This window comes from Benincasa hispida, chromosome 10 (assembly GCF_027475165.1).
Source record: "Benincasa hispida cultivar pf3 chromosome 10, pf3_genome.v1.1, whole genome shotgun sequence".
NCBI classification, from domain to species: Eukaryota; Viridiplantae; Streptophyta; class Magnoliopsida; order Cucurbitales; family Cucurbitaceae; genus Benincasa; species Benincasa hispida.
Window position 1 is genome coordinate 41,485,799 of NC_143487.1, and position 20,311 is coordinate 41,506,109.

Genomic DNA, 20,311 nt, shown 5'->3' on the forward strand with positions numbered 1-20,311 from the left:
TTTTTAAAAAAAGAATAGTATGTTTTACCAAACATGTAAAAGCAATCTTAAATACAATTTCAAACAAGCCTAGAATATATATGCAAAGAAATTCATGTTAGATGTACTAGAAAATATTATTTCTCATAGAAATATTTTCATATATTCTATTTATCAAATAATAAATTTAATCAGAATACAACACAAAGGCAAATAAATAGACACGAAGAAATTCAACGAAAGAAAAAAAATACATATTGATTAGGAATAAACCCTAATTTACTTTAACACATTCTTTGTGTGTATATATATATATTTATAATCTTTTATTTAATTAATTTAAGATGCAATTTAGGTCTACCAATAATATTTATATATATATATATATATATATATATATATATTATGTATATATGTATATATATATATTCACGTTACATTGAATGAAAGCTAAAAAAAAAGTATTTTTGAATAACTGTTTATCTCTTTTACATCGGAGGATATGAGTCTCTGTCACAAACTCAAATACCTTTAAAATATTATCGATATGCAAAATCATCTACACAAATTTTAGATTAAGGACGTTTTATTAAACGGATCTTATAGTTTGATGATTTGTATTCTTGTTTGGCTGTACCCTAAGCATATCAATAAACTATGATATGTTATTTGCTTATTTATTAGGGCATTTATTTTAAATGCACATCTATATGTTCTCTTTTTTTTTTTATTATTTTTAAAATTTTTAAACTATTATTTTGTACTAGAAAAAAAAGTAAGATAAATTATTATAATAGTAGAATAGAGTTGCATTGCATGTGGTGAAATTGATGTTGTCGAGGGAAAGAAAATAAAAGAAAAAAAAAAAAGAGGGACAAAAAGAAAAGTAAATGGGAAGCATGATGACTAATAAACAAATTAAAAAAAGGTTGTAATTAAAATATTTATTTTTGAAAAAAAAAAAATAAAGAAATAGAGGCGAAAATCATGGGATTGTGAAGTCAGGGAAACGCGTCGAATGTGAATGCGAGCTGTTTGGTTGTGAAAACATGCTTTACGAGTTCCCACAATCTTTGGCGGTTTTTTTTCTTTAATATAATAAATTCCTCTTTTTAAATATTATTTGGGTTTAAATTTTATTTTGATGTCTGAATTTTCAATCTTATTCTATTTTGGTCTATAAATTTTCAAAAAATAACTGTTCTAATCCATGAACTTTTAAAAAGTATTTACTTTAGTCCTTGCTATTAAGATTTTGTTAACTTCATATATAATGATGTGATGACTAGTATTTTTTGATGACTAGTGTAACATTCGACTTTCTAAAATTGGAATTGGATCGCTACTATATGTAAGCATAAATCTTAAAATGGATTTTTTTTTACAGAATTTGACTAAATCCAAAGAACAAAACAAATATTTATGATAAAAACTATCTAAATAAATAAATAATATAATATAATAAAATAAAATCTTTGTTCGAGGTACTCCTAGCTTTAATTTAAAAAATATTAAATAAAAAGAAACAAAAAAAATCAAGTGAAATATTCAAAGAATTTAAAGGTAAGAAAAACATGTGCGGAAGCATTGTCAAGTCCCAAGGCCCGATCATGGATTCTTGTCATTCGTCGTCCTATCCTTTTTGTTACCTAAAGAAAGAAAAGAAAAAGAAAAAAAAAGAAAAATGACGAGTATAGAAATACTCAGTAAATGACCTACTACTAGGCCCACTAGGTGTATAGATTAGTATCTCTATCAAGACAAAGGTATGCATCCCGACATAGGCATAAACATAAGCTTAAGGGACGAATTTGAAGGCACACTCTTATAGGAAGTGACTCCAAAGAGACACAATAACATAATCGTGGGTGGCGATCCCATAAGGATGCTGAAACATACTCAGGGGATGAATATAGTCCGATAGGGGTGCTAACTGTCACCATCAATCCAACATGCAATATACATCGTCCGAAATCATCACAAGCCATAACATATTATAATAATTATAGTAGCATAACTCATGAGTTTCCTAAACAATCTCAACAATCGTATAACAATCAACCATAGCAGAATATTCCATCACAACAGAAACATGCCTACAATGCATTCACAATCCTACATCAGTTTGGGGTTCAAGGGCGAACCGGTAATGAATCACTTACCTAAATTTAGGCCTAAACTTATTCAAGCAAGCCAACCCTTCTAGTTCCCACACATTCTGAATCAAATCCCCACACGTGGTTTATTCCAAAACCACTCCAAAACTTCAATCGAGCAACCGAACAAAATCTTGTTGAAATCAATCCCATATTCATTGGATAACACCCCAAAACCTTCCAAAACTTCAATCGAACCCCTAAACGATAAGTTAAGAATTTTTAAGCCAAATTTTTTTTGGGTAATCAAGAACCAAACCCAAAAATTGTTGTCCTCAAACCCAAGAACTGGCCCCCAAACTGCAAGTTAAGGGATGACATGAGGCAAAACTGGCGGCAACAGGTGAACAACGACGGAGTAGCATGATTGGACGACTCCAACAACGTTTCAATGACTGACGGTGGCTGGGAGTTGAGGACAACGAATGTGAATGATCGGAGGAGAGATGACGATTACGCGATCGACCAGAGGAGCGACGATGACAAGCGGTAGTTGGGAGATGAGGACGGCGGACGGTTCCTAACCGACGAACAAAACTAAAAGAAGAAGATCTAATTCTTCTTCTTCTTTTTTTCTCTCTTTAGCATGTTTCCTAAGGCAACTCTAATTTTTACAAAACAATTGTTCATTAGGGGATCAGTGGGGACTTAAGAAACAAGAGGTAATATATATATATATATATCTTTTAAAATTCTAATTCTTTTTCCTAAACAAATACATATATTATATCTTCATGTACCCCTTTTTTAAATTTCTTCAAAACCCCTTCTTTTCCTAAATATATAATTCTCTCTTACTTCTCAAATTCCAAACTCAAATTAAAACCAAAAAGAATATTTTATAATCAACAAAGTCTTTTCCAAATCTTCTTCAAATAAATTTCAATACAAAAAAAATGTTCAAATAAAAACTAACCCTTCAATTAAATTAAAACCACCATTAGTTCTTGTCATATAATTAACATTAGAATTATTTGAACACAATAACTCAATTTCATCTCAATCTTCACATAATAACGCAAGACAATTAAATATAATTTTTCTGAAAATCTGGGTTGTTACACTCTACCCTCCTTAAGGAACTTTTGTCACCAATAATCCTAATCCTGGAAGAGCTCTTGTTCGCCTCGTGATTTGAGTCTAAAAGTGCTATGAGTGAAGATGAAGAATGGTAATGAGTGGATAAGATGAATGGAGATGGATGATGGATTAACTTCTCTCTAAATAAGAAAAGTAGGCGATGTGCCAGAGTGGATGTAAGTACACTTTGTGAAACGCGTACAAGCTTTCCTAAATCAGATCCAAGTATAAATCTAACTTAGGTTTCCTGATAAGTCTAGGGCCGAATGGAGGGATTCTAGAGTAGTCTAATGCAGATTCTGTTTTCAATCTAATACCGGGGGTTCCTAAATTTTCTTAAGTGTGGATTATGTACACTAACCTAAATGCATGCATACAAGAAGAAGTAGGAGTTCAGAGGGAAAAATGAGAAATTATGGATGAATGGTTCTAAGTACTAATGATATGCGTGATCCCAAGTATAAGTATCAAGCTTGTGAGTATGGTGAAAGTCAGATGAAGATGGCAAACTAAGTGTTTGTGTTGCGTTGGTGTATCTGTTTCTTGATTCAGATTTAGTTCAACATTTTTCAATGTGAATGCCACATATATTCCTATCTCTAGGGTACATGCATTGATTACAAAAAACAGAATAAAGACACAAGTAACTTTATCTCTAGACCTACTATGCGCTTTGATTCGATGCGTTCTATAGTTAAATGCCTCTCTCGAGTGGTTTAACTACTTAGTAACTTCAATCAACTAATCATGATGATTTAAGCATGGATTTCAAACATTCATTAAGTCAGAAAACTAGAAAACACGAACATATGCAAATGTAAATAGATGGATAAGTGGTGAATGATCAATGATTGAATTAAAGATAACAAATGTTTGTACAATAATTTTAGTTTGACAGAATGCAATGAGAAATGGAAATGAGATGTAAAAAGAAGAAGTCAAGCCACATAGTCTAATTTCTTGTTCTCTTTGGCTCGACTTTAATGCTTGTTCAACCAACTTGGTGAAGAACGTGATGAAGACTTCCCTCTCGAGCTTCATCTCCAACATCATCTCTTGATCAACGGTGAAAATGGTTCCCTCCTATCTCCTTCTTGCAGGCGACAGAATTGAACTAAAGTACTAACTAACTCTCTGAAATGTCTAAGTATCTAAAATGTTTAATTCTGTGACTAGCTAACTGTTGGGATGGTACCAGCATGTAATGGAAGCGACGAGAATCGATAAGCACTCTAATTGATTAATTTTGGTAGAAAAGAAAACATGCTCAAACAGAATTTAATGGGTTTCAGGACATACCTTTGAAGAACCGTTGAAATCTCAATTTCCAGCTACTAATTCCTCCAAATCTTTGTGCAGACCACCACAAAATCTTCCTTACTAGGTGCTCTAGATTGATTTGTGGGACTCAAACTAAGTTGGAATCAAAGGGAACTTGGAGAATGCTCACAGCAGCAACCCAATGAAGAACACCTTCTTCTCATGAATTTTCAGCTAAAATTCTTTCAGTTGCCATCATTTCAACTTCACTCCAATCTCTTTAATATATTGCAGACTATCATGCAAAGAGAATTGCTGCATGGGATGTAGCTCATACTTGGAGTAATTGAAGGTTGAAATAATGGGTTCTTTGTGAGCTAGTTGAAGATGGAGTTGAAAAATCGAATTTTTCCTTTTTGTGTTTTTCTATTTCCAAATTCCAAAATTGATTTTAAAATCATATTTTATTTCTAAAATCACATTTTATTAATTTTACAAATTAATTTCATAAATTAATTTCCTAATAAAATCAATATATAATTATTTAAATAATTTAAATAATTCTAATTAATTTTATATCCAATATTAAATTAATTTTTACACAAATCCATCTTCATATATTTAATTATATATTCTCCAATTCTGTTTGATTCTAATTTGAATGTTTCAAATTAACTTATCACGCTATTCTAGAGCTAATCCATTTCCGAGCTAATAAGAGACCTCGTGGACCTACAGATTATGGGCTCCAACGAATTGAGATTAATCGACTAAACTCATAGACCGATCTAACCCCCATTCATTAACTAATGGGTCACTCCACTAAAGCCCATAGTTGAATTCCCCTCATTGTAGATATATTATGTCCACTCGATATAACCATGATTAGTAAGTTAATCCTTCACAGATTGTTTGTAATAACGGCTGGGTCAAATCTCTGTTTTACCCTCGAAATTACCTCTTATTCCTTAAGTCCCCACTGATCCCCTAATGAACAATTGTTTTGTGATCCAATCAACAAAACCGAGTCCCTCTTGGGCCAATGAGAGGGCGGGGCCCTTGTTCAAGACCCAGAATCAGCACTTAAGGGAACAACCTCTCTACTATCCCTAAAAGCGGGTAAGAGTGAATTCCGTCTTGCACTCTATGTTCTCAACTATCTATCCAGTCTTACCCCTGAAATGGAAGGTTTTTGAGTCGACGATGTTGAGCTAACTCTCACTTATGCAAGTTTAAGAATAATTCCAAATAAACAAGAGTTCATAGTTAGCTTAGGATTAAGATCAAGTTACCTAGGTCATCACTTTGAAATAGTCAATCTTAAACAGTAAACAACATTATAAAGTAAGAGTGACTAATTTTATGGTCTAATCTTATACAAACCCTTTTGCACAAGGACTCCCCCACTCCTCATGTCCCAACATGAACGAATTAGGACCACTTCATTTGTAGTATTTTACAACTCTTTGTAACAACTACAGAGCAGGCCACATCCTATAGTGTTACCAGAATAAGGTACCCAACCTTATTCATATACTATAGATCATTTTGACTATTTACTCGAACCTGATCCACCTTTATGTCTCTACATAAAGTTCAAATACTCATCCAATAGTCAAAGGACTTTCAGGTTTATTGAATTTCTATTAAGCAAACGTCTATTCAATAACACCATATCGAATTTTCAGAATAAGTTCCATTGTTTACAAACCATGAGTTTTAGGACATAAAACCCAACATTAACTCCTTTTTCATCAGCTAACTTCCCCTTTTATAGGCAACTTCAAGCAACTTGTTGACACAACTTGCATTAAATTGATACCCTAAGTCAGCCGCCTGCCACCTCCGAGACATTCAGACGCCGTTAGTCAGATGTGTAGGATTGTATCAGCAATGGCGGAAGCACAAGGATCATCTAAGCACTTTAATTCACTAATTTTGGCAAAATATAAAGTATGCTCTTGCAGAAAACAAGTAAGTTTCAAGACATACCTCTTGTAGAACTTCTTCAAAGCTCCTTCTCCAGCTGCTATCTTCTCCAAATCTTGTTACAGACCTCAAGCTCTTCTCCACTATTCTCTTAATGCTCTAGATTAAGTTGTGGGACTCAAAACAAGCTTGAAACAAGGGATGAAGAAGAAAAGCTCACAGTAGCAATCTTGAATCAAGGGATGATGTCTAGGTGATAAACCATTTTATTACCCCACGTCACTCACTTATGCTCATAAACCTGGTTACCAACGCTCAATAATTCGGTCATAATTCCCAGGTAGGAGGTGTTCCATAAACCGTCAACTTAAGAACCCCCAGCCTTAGACAGGATTATATATCGGTTAAGTTTGTAACCTAGGTTTTATAAGTTTCAATAATTAAAACAGGTGGTCAACCTACGTGAGCATGCAACTGTTGTTTATGGATTTAAATGTCTAACTCAATTTCATAACAACTTATAAAACCTTAGACATTCTAAACAACCATAACATACATGAGGCATTCAATATTTAATATAAGATTTATATTAAATACAAGAAACCCTAACATGCATACTATATATTATAACAATTATAACATATTTCCAATGCATGTAACATGCTTCTTATGGTGGGATTTTAAATCTAAATGACATACTATATGCACATACAAGATTTATTTAATTATAACATGCATCAAATGCATAAATAATTAAACACAGACTGATATGGTTTTAGTTTTGGCAAAAACAAAAAAATAGAAGCCTAGTTATTACAATCAGCTTCAAAACCATCTTTGAATCGCTCGAACCACTCCAAATCGACCAGACTGGATGAGTCTAAATCGGACCATCAAATTCTGAACCAAACCAACCATAAACACTTTTAGGTTGAACCGGATTGGATCTTGAGAAAATCGATCGAACCGGCTACTCTCGGTCCAACTTCAAAGTCTTGCAAAAGTCGATCGTGTAGCGCTGAAGGCAATTGTCTAGCTCCATCGCTTTTTGTTGTGAAGGGGTACACAATCACTTAGTGTTTGCTGCAACTAAACGATCGTTTAGCTCCATCGCATAGAACTACACGATCGCTTAGTGTCTACTAAAGCTAAACGATTGCTTAACTCTATCGTATAGAACTACACAATCGTTTAACTCCATCGCTTAGCTCTATTGTATAGAACTAAACGATCGCTTAACACCATTGCCTAGTGTTTCATGTCATCGTTTAGTATCCGTCGTAGCTAAACAATCGCTTAGCTCCATCGTATAAAAGATCATCACGTCATTTAGCATTTCGTTTACACGATCGCTTAGCTCCGCATCTAAACGATCACTCAGCTCTATTGCGTAGCACTTCATCGCATCGCTTAGTGCGCATCGTAGCTAAACGATCGTGTAGTACCATCGTATAGTAAATTCAACGTATCGTTTAGTTCCCACGCCAAAGCTAAATGGCAGCTGAGTGCTATCGCATAGCAAATTAAACGCATCATTTAGCTCTCGCAGGTACACAATCATCTTGCATTCAACATCACAAACGCTTATTGCTATATGATCGTCTAGCTTTTCTTCACATCGTGTAGCATCGTTTAGCTCTCGCAGGTACACAAGCATTTGTAGCAACTGAACCTCAACAACAATTTTGAGCAGAAGTTGGAAAAACTGGAATAACAGCTTGGCCTCCTTCACTAGTTTCTTCAATTATATCTTAATTCCAACTCTAATGACTTCAAATAAATTACAGACTCTTGCTAACACATAAAGACTTATCAAACAAAAGCCAATTACAAATTTAAATGAGAAATTAAAGAGAATTAAAAAGCCAAAACTCAAAAAACCATATCAGTGCATCAGTTTCATATTTCTCATATAAAACATTATAACGGGTGGAAATACACATTAGTACAGCGCAAAGTTATAAAACCATGTAGGATTGCGTTGGTAAAAATATACAAAATTACGTCCAAAAGCATTAAATTCACAATATTGTGATCGCATACGTCCATCGCATTAAAACAACTAATTATGTATTTTCGTGCAGAAAATGAGTTGACGCAAGGCGAAAATGCGATCCGAAGAAATTAACATCTGAATGCATAAGAGATTGCGACCGCAAGGCTATGCGATCGTTTGCGTTCGAAAATCTGCTCGAGAAGATAGCCGTATAGAGCCGAACGCAAGAAGGTGGGCGCATCTGGGTGAAAGCTTAATAAATCACAATGGGACAAAAAGCTAATGACGATCAATTCCGAATTAAGTTGACAAGCCGTTAACGACCCACTGTAGCAAGTACACTCAACTTTTAGGTGACAAATATTCAACGCATCAGACAGAGAATTAATGTGATGGGCAACTCCATATTGTCACAATATAAGGTGATGGGCAACTCCATATTTGGAACAACTTCCAAATCACATGAGAACTTACTGAGCCAAACTGCTTCCTTTGCTGCTTCACAAGTAACTACATACTCAACCCTTGCTTGATACTACGTCATACCACAACTCCTCCATTCAGGGTAAACACTGATCCTGATGTGAATTTCCTAAAATCCTTGTCAGTTTGAAAATCAGAATCAGTATACCCCATAAGGATCAAATCCTTAGCTCCATACATCAACATGTAGTCTCTCGTTCTCCTAAGATACTTGAGGACATTTTTAACTGCAATCCAGTAGTTTAACCTTAGATTGGACTGGTACCTACTAACTATTCCCATTGCATAACAGATGTCTGACTTAGTGCAGATGTCACACCCCCTCCCAAATTACCCTCTTAACCTGGAAGAAGATGTGATGATAGTAGTTACCAATCCTTTTGCCAGCACTTACTGCCTAATTAAACCTATTTAGCTTGTTTTAAACCCTGTATACATACATTTTCACATACATACTACATAAATTACTAGAAACTTAACACATTTACATTACAGGGTTTCATAACATTGTTCATACATACACTTATGTACATTACAACTTAGTGAACCCAACATACAACACTAGTCCCCGTATGACAGACACATGTGTACTAACAATTACAAAGTCATCAATCAAACTTCCTTCAACCAGTGTCTTTGAGTGGCAAAGCAACAGTGAAGATGTCTTCTGGGTAGTGACCACTACCTGAAGGGGAAAACATTTTGAAAACATGAGTTAGAATCTCAATGAGTGACCAACATTTTAAACATAAGTATCATACATTAATTTGATAATAAAACTGAAAGCTTTAACTGGAAATATAAACAATATTCACATAAACATTACAACATAACAGATCATAGCTATACATAACTGGACTATTCCTCAGTTAAGAGTGGCCCTCTTGCTCAATTCCAATACTTAGCCTTTTATCTGGGAGTGAATCCTCTTGACTGTTCTCTACCTTATTTAACTGCATACTACTTAGCTGAGAGAAGGAACCCTTTTGTCCAACTCTCCGTACTACTCTAGGTTGAGGTGTGTCACCTTTGTTCACTACCTTCCACCTAACTTTCCTCATACTAACGCAAGTTAAGGTGTGTCATCTTTGTCCATTACCTTACCCTATATTAACCTAGGTTAAGGTGTGTCACTTTTGTCCATCACCTTACCTAGTCTTTCTCATGGTTTCCTAGGATAAGATGTGTCGCCTCTGTCCATCACCTTTCTCCTAGATCCTAACATTAGAACTCATGTCTATAGCCCCAGTACCTTCACATTTAGTTCTTCAGTACTAAGCTATTCATATATTATGAGGTACATTCTCATCTCTACTAAGACTTAGTTGCCCTAAGACATTCAACACTAGCGCATACTCATGATCATTGAAGTATATAACATAACATACTTAGAAGCATTTTAAGTCAATGCATAAATATAACATTAAAGAGAGATGCGTTACTTTGGAAACTATTGGATACAACCCACTCTGTAGTTGTTACAAGTTGTTGTAAAGGTGCTACTAACAAAATGATCCTGATTCGTTCGTGTAACACTGACTATTTCGCTTAGATGACCTAGGTAACTCGATCTTAATCTTAAGCTAACTACGAATTCCTATTTATTCGGGATTATCCTTAGATTTGCATAGGTGAGAGTTGGCTTAACAACACCGGATCTATAAGTCTACTACTTTAGGGGTAAAATCGGGTAGATAACTGGGAACATAGTGTGCAATAAGGAATTCACGACTACTCAGTTTAAGAATAGAAGAAAGGTTGTTCTCTTAAGTATTGAATCTAGGTCTTGAATAAAAGGTCTCACCCTCTCATTGACTCAAACGGGATCTAGTTTAGTGATTGGATCATAAACCAATTGTTCATTAAAGGATCAGTGAAACTTAAGAAACAAGACCTAATATCGGGGTAAAACAATATATTGACCTAGTCGTTATTACGAACAACATGTGGAGGGTCGACTTACTGATTATGATTAAATTCAATAGACACAAATATATCTACAGTGAGAAGAGTGCAACTATCGAGCTATAGTAGTGACTTGATAGTTAACGAATACTGATTAATTTGGTCTAAAGAGTTTTAGCTAATTAATCTTAAATCGTTGGAACTCATGATCTATAGGTCCATAATGTCCCTCTACTGGCTCGTAAAATATGAACACCTTGAATTAATAAATGAGTGAATTTGGAAAGATATCAATTTGAATTGTTCAAATCGAATTTCAATTTGAAAATGTTCAAATTGAAATTAGGGTTTGGATTTGAATAAGTTCCAATTCAAACTAGGGTTTATATAATTGTATTTGTTATAATTAAACATTAATTTGGTGAAATTAAACAAATTTGGAGAGTTTCTAATTCAAACTAGGGTTGTATTTGATATAATTAAACATTTAATTTGGCGAAATTAAACGAAATTGGAGAGTTTACTTATTCCTTATTTCTTACTTTTTTAAGAATTAGAAATAGGAATATAATTGGTAATTATTTGTGTTTCTCGTTACTTAAAGAAAAAAAAACATAAACATAAATTTGTTTATAACTATTTCTCATTTCTTATATACTTTTTCCTTACTATTTTAGTTTGTTTCCCCTGATTTCATAGTTTAAGTACAATTTAGTTATATAATATAAATTAATATATAAAATATTTACATTATCTAATACAAACAATTCTTGCCAAATTGAATATAGCTCAACTGACATATTGTTTGTATTCTCAACCTCAAAGTTAGAGGTTTGATTCCTCTATTCCACGTATTGTGAAAAAAAAACATACAAATAATTCTAATATAGTTTAATACCAATAATACAATTGTTTATATCTTTCTCACTCAAATCTAACTCAATTATATTAGAGTGTAAATGTTGTGGTTGTACAATACTAAAACGAAAATAAACGAATGTTTTATTGAAGAAAATTTATATAATTAAAATAATATATAAACACACATTTTGCAGAATTTAAAATTCAAAATTTAAATAATATTTAAATATGTATATAAAAAAAATTTAATTTGAAAATGAAAACAATATATAAGTCGAAATATGGAAAATTTTAAAATTAAAAAATAAACTAGTATATAAATAAATCAAAAATACAAAATAAAACAAATAAGAGTAAAAGAAATATAAAAAAGCGAGAAAAAAAAAGAAGAAATTTTTTTACTTTAACTAGGATTGGATCACACAACCAGTTGGTCAAAAAAAATATGTAGGCTCGCCCATCAACCAACAGAAAAAAAGGTGGATTTTGCCTGATTTAAGAAACGGATGATATACTAGAAACAAATCTAGAAACTACTATTTGTAATTTCTCGACATTAATATTCTTTTTTAAAATATTTCCAAAAATTTACGAACAAGAAAATAGCACGATTTTAAAATAAGTCTGTTTTTTGAAAAATGAGAAATAAAACAAAAAAACAGAAAATGAGAAACAGAAATATTATGAAATGAATCTAAATATCCTATATTTTATTGATGGGTATTAAAATAAATAGAGAGCATACAATTATTAGTGATCATAAACCACTAAAAAGTATATTTGGTTTTAATTTATTCCTCCCAAAGGAATTAAACTATGACCTTAAGAATATTAAATAATCAAACTCTTGAATTCTTAATTTCCATCCTAGTATATGCTTTATTCTTTTTTGTTGAAAAATGTTTCGTTTATTCAATTAAAAATTATGAAAAATCTATAACAAACATAGAAAATTTATTTTAAATGATAAAAATGCTAAAAATATTTACAACTAATAGCAAAATATCACAGTGTATCTGTGATAGATCACGATAGACAACAATAGACTATTATCTGTGTTTATTATTAATATTTTACTATTATTTGTAAATATTTTGGTTCATTCTCCTATATTTAAAAACAACATGCAAACATATTTATTATTTTTAAGGAAAGAAGAAAAACTTGTATTATTAATTTCTGATAGAGGTTTAATATATAATCTATTCCAAACTTTTCTCCCTAAAATTTATTTTCTTATCTAACAATATCCTTTCTAAAACATAACTCTTTCCTTCCAACTTGTTTTTATTTTTTAATTTTTATTTTACCCTAACATTTAGCAGTTGTCAATCTCAAATTATAATTGGTAATACTTATAAGGATAATAATTAAATGTATAAGAATATTTTTTTAAAAAAATTCAAATATGACAAAACTTATGAGTGATAGACTCTATCAATGACCGACTCCTATTAGTGATAAACTTTATTACTGATAGACTTCTACTAGATATGGTGTATCACTGATAGACTTAGAGGCCTAAATTATCTAATTTTTTTATATTTATAAATTCTTTTATATTGTGCTATATCTTCTAGTACTTTTGGCATGATTATTATATTTTGCAATTGCATCAACTATAATAGGGACATTTTTTGAATCATGAAAACATATCAACAACATGCTACAAAATGTATTTGATCTAGTATAACCTAAATTGATTGACACATTATTGTACCCTTTATTGAAAGAGGTCTCTAATTTCAAAATTCTCATGCATCCATATATATTTTCCCTCATATTAAGAGTATAATAGTGTCAAATTTTATTATTTCTAGAACAGAGAGAGTGACATTGAAACTAGGAAAACAGTTATTGAAAAATCATGCTAAAATGAAATCTATAGAACAATCATTCTCAAAGAAACGCACCTTTAAATGATAGAACCAATACATTTTCTTCTTCTCCATTCTTGATAACCTAAAGATATAACAATCACTGCAAATGTGAATAGTTAATTATGATTCCATAACCACTTGTTTCTATAAAATTAAACTTGTAAACCTTACTTTCATATATAAGGTTTTTTATTTATTTTATATTTTGCCATCAACTTTCAGTTTGAAAACTAAAAATACTTGTGTGTTTTTTGAACCAATTTATCTAAGATTTCAAGTGCTTCTTTACGGATCGTGGCAATCATGATAAAGAACTTGAGAGAAAAGAATCATAACATTTTAGGAATATAAAACTACAAATAAAACCGTTATTAATAATTCAAAAATGAGCTTAGTTCAATAACAATTGAGATATGATCCCTTATTATCTAAATTTCAGAGGTTCGATCCCTCATCTTCTAGTTTAGTTATCCAGACTAAGATTCCATATATATATAATGAAAACGTTAATCATAATTTAACTAAGGCAACGTTTGAGAATCTTATACCTGTATGATGAAAAGTCTTTCACAGGTTGAATTAATCTTCAACCGTCTCCTCGCTTTCCTTCCTTTTGAATATATAAGGAGAAATTTAAAACAAAAAGGAAATTAGAATGTGAAAACAACATATAAAAATATTGTCTTTGTAGTGAAATTATATTTGAAACAAAAAAGGAAAAAAAAAGTAATATATGATTGTGTGCCTGTTGGATTGTGCGAAAATGTCTTGGATAATGACATTTATGTCCCTTGCTGATGAGATTTTGAAGTAGCTTCTTCCAATCTTGATGGAATACAATTTGGGCGTGCTTACTATTCCAACTGAAAATGTCTTCATTTCGTTGCATTTAACTACGAGCAACATATTCAAAGATGGAAACTTAAGCATACATTTTGTAGAGTAAAAGCAGGCTAGCCTTGGTAAATTATGAAGTCTCAGAAAATACAGTTGTTGGAAAACAATTTCACAATTTTCTTCTTCTGCTGCGACTATAGATGTCATTCCTCTACAATCAGATACGTCAAGGTGTTTGAGATTCCTCATATTGTTTACCACTGACGAGCTAAACAAATTCATCATTCCATTGCAATCGTTGACGTCAAGATACCGCAAGTTTAAGAATGTGATTGAGGATGGCAATATGCACTTCAAATTCTCACATCTCCCTACATCGATCATTTCCAAATTATCAAAGCTAATTGGAGTGACTTCACTACTTTCTTTCCACACGTGCGTAAGCTCCGGAAGATCCCACAAACACAACTTCTTCAACTTTGCATGTCTTAGAACATGATTGTTTCCAGTTAATTCCTCATTTCTATACACGTGTACCAACTGAAAGGCATTTTGTATTTCAAAAATTTCAAAATTGTACGATACTTCAATTATTTCCAATGGCAAACAATCTATGTCGTCATCCTCAAAACCAATGAGTCTAAGAGTTTTGAATCGAGTGAATGACTGGTTTACGCCAACCGCCCTTCTTCACTGTTTTCAAGCTCAAATTCAAAATGCTCATACCTGGAATAAGATCAATCTGAAAAGAAACGGAGTTTTTAAATTCATTAATCCTTAAGAGTAGATTCAAAACAAAGAAATGGGTGAATATATAAATTAAGGGTGTTCAAATAATCCGACAACTCGAATAATCCGGATTACCCGACCCAAAATGTAAGGATTAGGTTGAGTTAGTTTTGTTATTGAGTTAATTTTAATTATTAGTCATCATATTTTTAATTAAAAAGAAAAAAATAAGTTATAACCTTACAACTCAATCCAACCCAACCCGAATTTTAAAGGTTGAGTTAGGTTGGATTAGAGACTTTATTTTAGTCATTTGAGTTGTCAACCCAACCAACCCAAATTTTCGAGTTGGTCCAAAAAACATCGTCAACCCAACCCAACCCATATACACCTCTAATATAAATAATGTTTGTTTTGAATATATATGATCGGGTTGGTCAAAAAAGCATCCTCAACCCAACTCAACTCATGTACACCCCTAATATAAATAATAAATAATGTTTGTTATAAACATATATGCATACCTCCAATGGGGAAAACTCTGGGATAATGTCATTTATCCCTCGCGTTGGTGATACTGAGATCCTGTTTCCTCCAATCCCGATGTATTCCAAAGAGGGAGTGTTTATTATGCCATATGAAAATGCTTTCATGTCATAACATCTGTATATCCTCAATAAGTTCAAGCAGGGAAATTGAAGTGTGCATTTTCCAGAGTAAAAACATGTTAGTCTAGGTAAATCATTTAATTCTAGACTATTAAGTTTGTTGAGGACAATTACACCATTTTCTTCTTCTGCTGTAACTATAGAGGTCATTCCTCTACAATCATATATTTTAATTCTCTCAAGATTCACCAAATTCTTTGCCACTGAATAGCTGAACAAACTCATCATTCCATTGCAATTACTGACATCAAGATCAGCCAAGTTGAAGAATGTGATTGTGGTCATTTGATTCACGTTCTTCCACACATTGGTAAGCTTGGGAAGATTCTTCAATTTTAACTTCTTCAAATGTGCACATCGTCTTTGGATATTGTCATTTTCTGTCTCATTTCCAAATATGTATACCAACTGGAAGCAAGTTTCAATTTTCAGTTCTTCAATATTGTATAATACTTCACTCATTTCTAATGGAAGAGAAACCATTTTATCACCTTCTTCATAACCAACCAATGTAATACTTTCAAGTTTGAGAAACTTTGATATCACCCAAAAGCTCTCCTTTGTTGCCAGCTTACAAGTCATTTTCAAACTTCTCAAGTTTCGAAACAATACAACCTACAGAACACACTGAGTTAATTACATCCAATTGAAACGTACAAAATTCTTGCAAACATAAATTGTCAATATTGAAGATATATCAACTACCTCTCCCAACTTTAATGCTTTATCTACCGGAAATATTTCATTTTGCTCATCCACTTCTAACCTTTCAACTGCTTCAATATATTGGGGGAAGGAAGCTGGAAAAATACTTTTCATCTCCGGACAATCAGTCACAAGGACTTCCTTTAGTTTTGGAAATGCCATAACATCACAAACATCTCTGTTCCACATGTATTTTAAATTTGGTAGGCCATTTAAATCTACTTTTCTTAACGACATTGCTATTGTATCACCAACGCTCGGCTTTTCAATTTCAAATATGCTTTCTAATAACTCACAAGAAAAGATAAACAATGTATCTAAAAGAGCAAGTGATGTCACTATATTCCAAGGAAATATATATCTCAACTTGTTGCAATTTCCAATACTTATCGATCGAAGTTTGCAGAAGGAACTTGCAGTCGGTCCATCATTATGCCATAACATCTCCAAATTGTTTCCTCCTTTAATAGTTAAATTCTTCATTTCAGGAAATGAAACCTGCAATACTATTGTAATCCTTCAATTAAAACAGTTATCATAATCTTAGCAATTGTTTTGATTTTTTTTTTTTTAAAAACCAACAATTTATACGTTTCCATTTTCTAACAAACTTATTTATATATATATACATACATACATACGTACATATATGTATGTGTATATATACATCATATATTGAAAGATAGTATAATGCTAGTTTCAAAAAAAGAAACAAAGAAGAGAAAACTATAAACAAACAAAAATGATTTATTAAAGTAGGAAATAAAAGGTAAAGAGTAAAATTTTATGTTACATACCTGTTGATCAAAGAAGGGAATTATAGTTTGTGGACGTTGTTGGATGAATGGTTTGGTGCAGAAACTTGTAACTTTATTCAGACCCTCGAGGTGTAATGTTGTCAAAGGAAAAGTGCAAATGGTGGTCTGATCTTCAATTTCTACGACGGATACAATCTCATCCATCATATCACAATAAGTCACCTTAATCTCTTGAAGATTTGAAAGGCCTTTAAAAATAGAGAATGAGAAAAGATTCCTTAATTGTTTGCAACTTCCTATTTGTATAACTATTAGCTTATTGAAAGGATTTGTTGAAGCATGCTTGGGAACTATACTCTCCAACAACATCATTTCACTAAGACTCAAACACTCCAAAGAAGTGAAGTCATTTCCTATCAGATGTGACATTTTTGAATTGCCATCAATCATGAGACACTTCAATAGAGGATAACCATTTCCATTTGCTTTGAGAATGACATTTGCAAAACCTTTAGAATCATTTACAATCTTCAACTGTTCAGTTCCTTCGAATAATTTGTCAAATACCATCCCATCAACTAAACTCATCTGCAATTCCATATTAAGCAAGAAAGTTTTTTCATATTTGTCAGAATTATTCTTCCATGATTCAAATTTGAAATGATCCGTACCAACACAAATAAAGAATTCTCTTAACTTCTTCAAAGTTTGTGACCCCAAATCTTCCAAGCCAACGTTAGCCTTCGAAATCTGTAATTTCAATATAGAAAGATGCGGCAGATAATTCACTTCTAAAAGTCGTGCATTTTGAATCCATGTATTCTTATACCTTACTTTTTCTCCCCATTTTTGAAAGCATAGTTGTATATCCAACTCTTCTAGTTTGGTCAAGCTTGAAATAATGTTGGGGTGAATCACCACCAAATTGTAGCATTTTGACACAACTAATACCTTAAGTTGTTTCAATTCACTCATAGTTGCAGGTAACTCTGTGATGCCCTCACAACTAATAATCCTCAAAATCTCCAATTCCTTTAAATGACTAATTTTATCAATATCCTTACACTCACATTGTGAAAGACATAATGTTCGAAGTTTCTTTAATGATGACCATAATACTGATGGAACATGGATCTTTGTCAAGTCCAAAACCTTAAGATTTTTCATTCCTTCAAAAAAGGCATCTATAGTTTCAATACATACCTCTGAAAGTTTAGTAGAAAATCTTAATATTAACAATTCAAGTTTTGGAAACTTCATGCTTGGGAGAAAGTTGCAAATGTTCTTACAGTCAATAAAGATTGCGCGATAAGATCCACAATTATCCGTATCTGGCCATTCACTATGTTTAGATCCATAGTAGAGTGTAGACATGTTAGTTGTTGTCGATGCAATGTATATTGCAACATCACGAACTATATCATGCATTTTAACATATTGGTCGTACCTTGTATCTTTGTACACTTGAACTTGAAGTAACTAAGAAGATGTAAGATCGTCAACCAATTTAATTATGCTATTTTTTGCTTCACCCCAAGTATTTACCCTTCTCAACAATCTCATACCCATTGCATACACTTGCAAATCTTTGGTAGAAATCATATAGTCATCTGGAAATACACTACAAAGAAGAAATAGTATCTTGGATTCATCTCCATCCAAATAATCATAACTCAGTCTAAGTGAAGCATAAACTTTATGAGTCACACCTTTAATACCCACTGCATTGGAAGTTTTCAATTTACTTAAAGCATCCTCCCAGTAATTTATTCGTTTCTCTTTCAATGCTTTTGCAATGGTATCAAGTGCAAGTGGTAATCCTCCGCATTCTCTTACCACCTCTTTTGCAATGATTTCCATATAGGTTGTATCAAACTTATCACCAATGATTGTTGTAAAAAACTTCCAAGACTCTTCTTCGTTTAGACAAGTCACCTCAAAACATTCAGTTCTATTGATCATGTTATTGGTTAATATGTTTTGATCTCGACTTGTCATAAGTACCTTACATCCTTCTTTACCTAATGGAATTCCAACCTCTTTTATAAGATCATATTCTTTCCATAAATCATCAAACATAACGAGGATACTACCTTTCATTTCCATCAACTTATTCCGTAGAAAGGATGCTTTTCCCTCCTTACTTCTTGGCAATTCTATATTTAGGATGTCTCCAATTTGTTGTTGCATTTCCATTACACCATTAGATTGACCTATGGTCACATCAATCACTCGATCAAACAAATTTTCTTCCAACACCAATGTCTTAACTTCATTGAGCAAATAAGTTTTTCCAACCCCTCCCATACCATAGACTCCAACCTTATTCACCTCAGGTTTTGCAAGTGCATCCTTAATTTGTTTGGCCATTGATGTTTTTGATCCTAGAACTTGATAACCTTCAGGAATAATAGTATTCTCAGTATCTGGAAGAGGTTCAGGACAACCAACTTCCACAAAGTTGTTTCTTTTGTTTATGAGTTCAAGGACATGAGTGGTCCTCTTCTTTGTTTTTCTACTTAGTTGGTGTCGTTGGTGCAAGTTAAAGCAAGATGGATTGGAATTGGATAGTTCATCATGGACTAATGCATTACCCACATCGACCAACCACTTTGAAACTTCTGCATGGATTGCATATGAATTGCTCCTTGCCTCTTCAACCCTTCGGTGCACATCCCTTTTAGTAGTCTCAAGATTTTCAAGTTGCTCTTTAAGCTCTTCCTTGTTTCTATTGAAGAAAACAATGTAACCAAGTTGATGTCCAATAGGTTTAAAGACACACTTTCCCACTTCTGTTACAATGCCTACTGCAACATCCATTAAAAATGCCATTTTTTGTTATTCTTCTTTTCTCCCTTTAAACTCTTGGTTATCCTTTCATTTTCTGTTGAATGAATATGGTTAAACTGTATAAATGTATAGATCAAGAATGAAACAGTTATCATCAGAATAATGGATTAACCTACATAAAAGCTATATATCTACTCGATGGCAATGTTTGTTTTTTTTCTTTTTTTTAGTATTTATCGAATATTAAATATTAAAATTTGATTTTTAGGAATAATCCCAGTTCAAAATATTTTTG

The 20,311-nt window shown here is 32.4% G+C and overlaps 2 protein-coding genes across 2 annotated transcripts; both read right to left on the bottom strand.

Annotated features, from left to right (window-relative positions):
- Nucleotides 1–9,347: 9,347 nt before the first annotated feature.
- Nucleotides 9,348–18,654, bottom strand: LOC120087806 (uncharacterized). The gene is made up of 7 exons (XM_090306210.1): nucleotides 17,266–18,654; nucleotides 16,469–16,966; nucleotides 15,620–16,378; nucleotides 14,275–15,108; nucleotides 14,078–14,139; nucleotides 13,563–13,611; nucleotides 9,348–9,568 (listed from the first exon to the last, which is right to left on the bottom strand). Exons 1-4 carry the CDS (start codon nucleotides 18,652–18,654, stop codon nucleotides 15,007–15,009), a joined length of 2,748 nt encoding a protein of 915 aa, XP_090162336.1. The 3' UTR covers nucleotides 9,348–9,568; nucleotides 13,563–13,611; nucleotides 14,078–14,139; nucleotides 14,275–15,006.
- Nucleotides 18,625–20,058, bottom strand: LOC150033364 (disease resistance protein At4g27190-like). The gene has a single exon (XM_090306211.1). It carries the CDS (start codon nucleotides 20,056–20,058, stop codon nucleotides 18,706–18,708), a length of 1,353 nt encoding a protein of 450 aa, XP_090162337.1. The 3' UTR covers nucleotides 18,625–18,705.
- Between the last annotated feature and the right edge of the window lie 253 nt (nucleotides 20,059–20,311).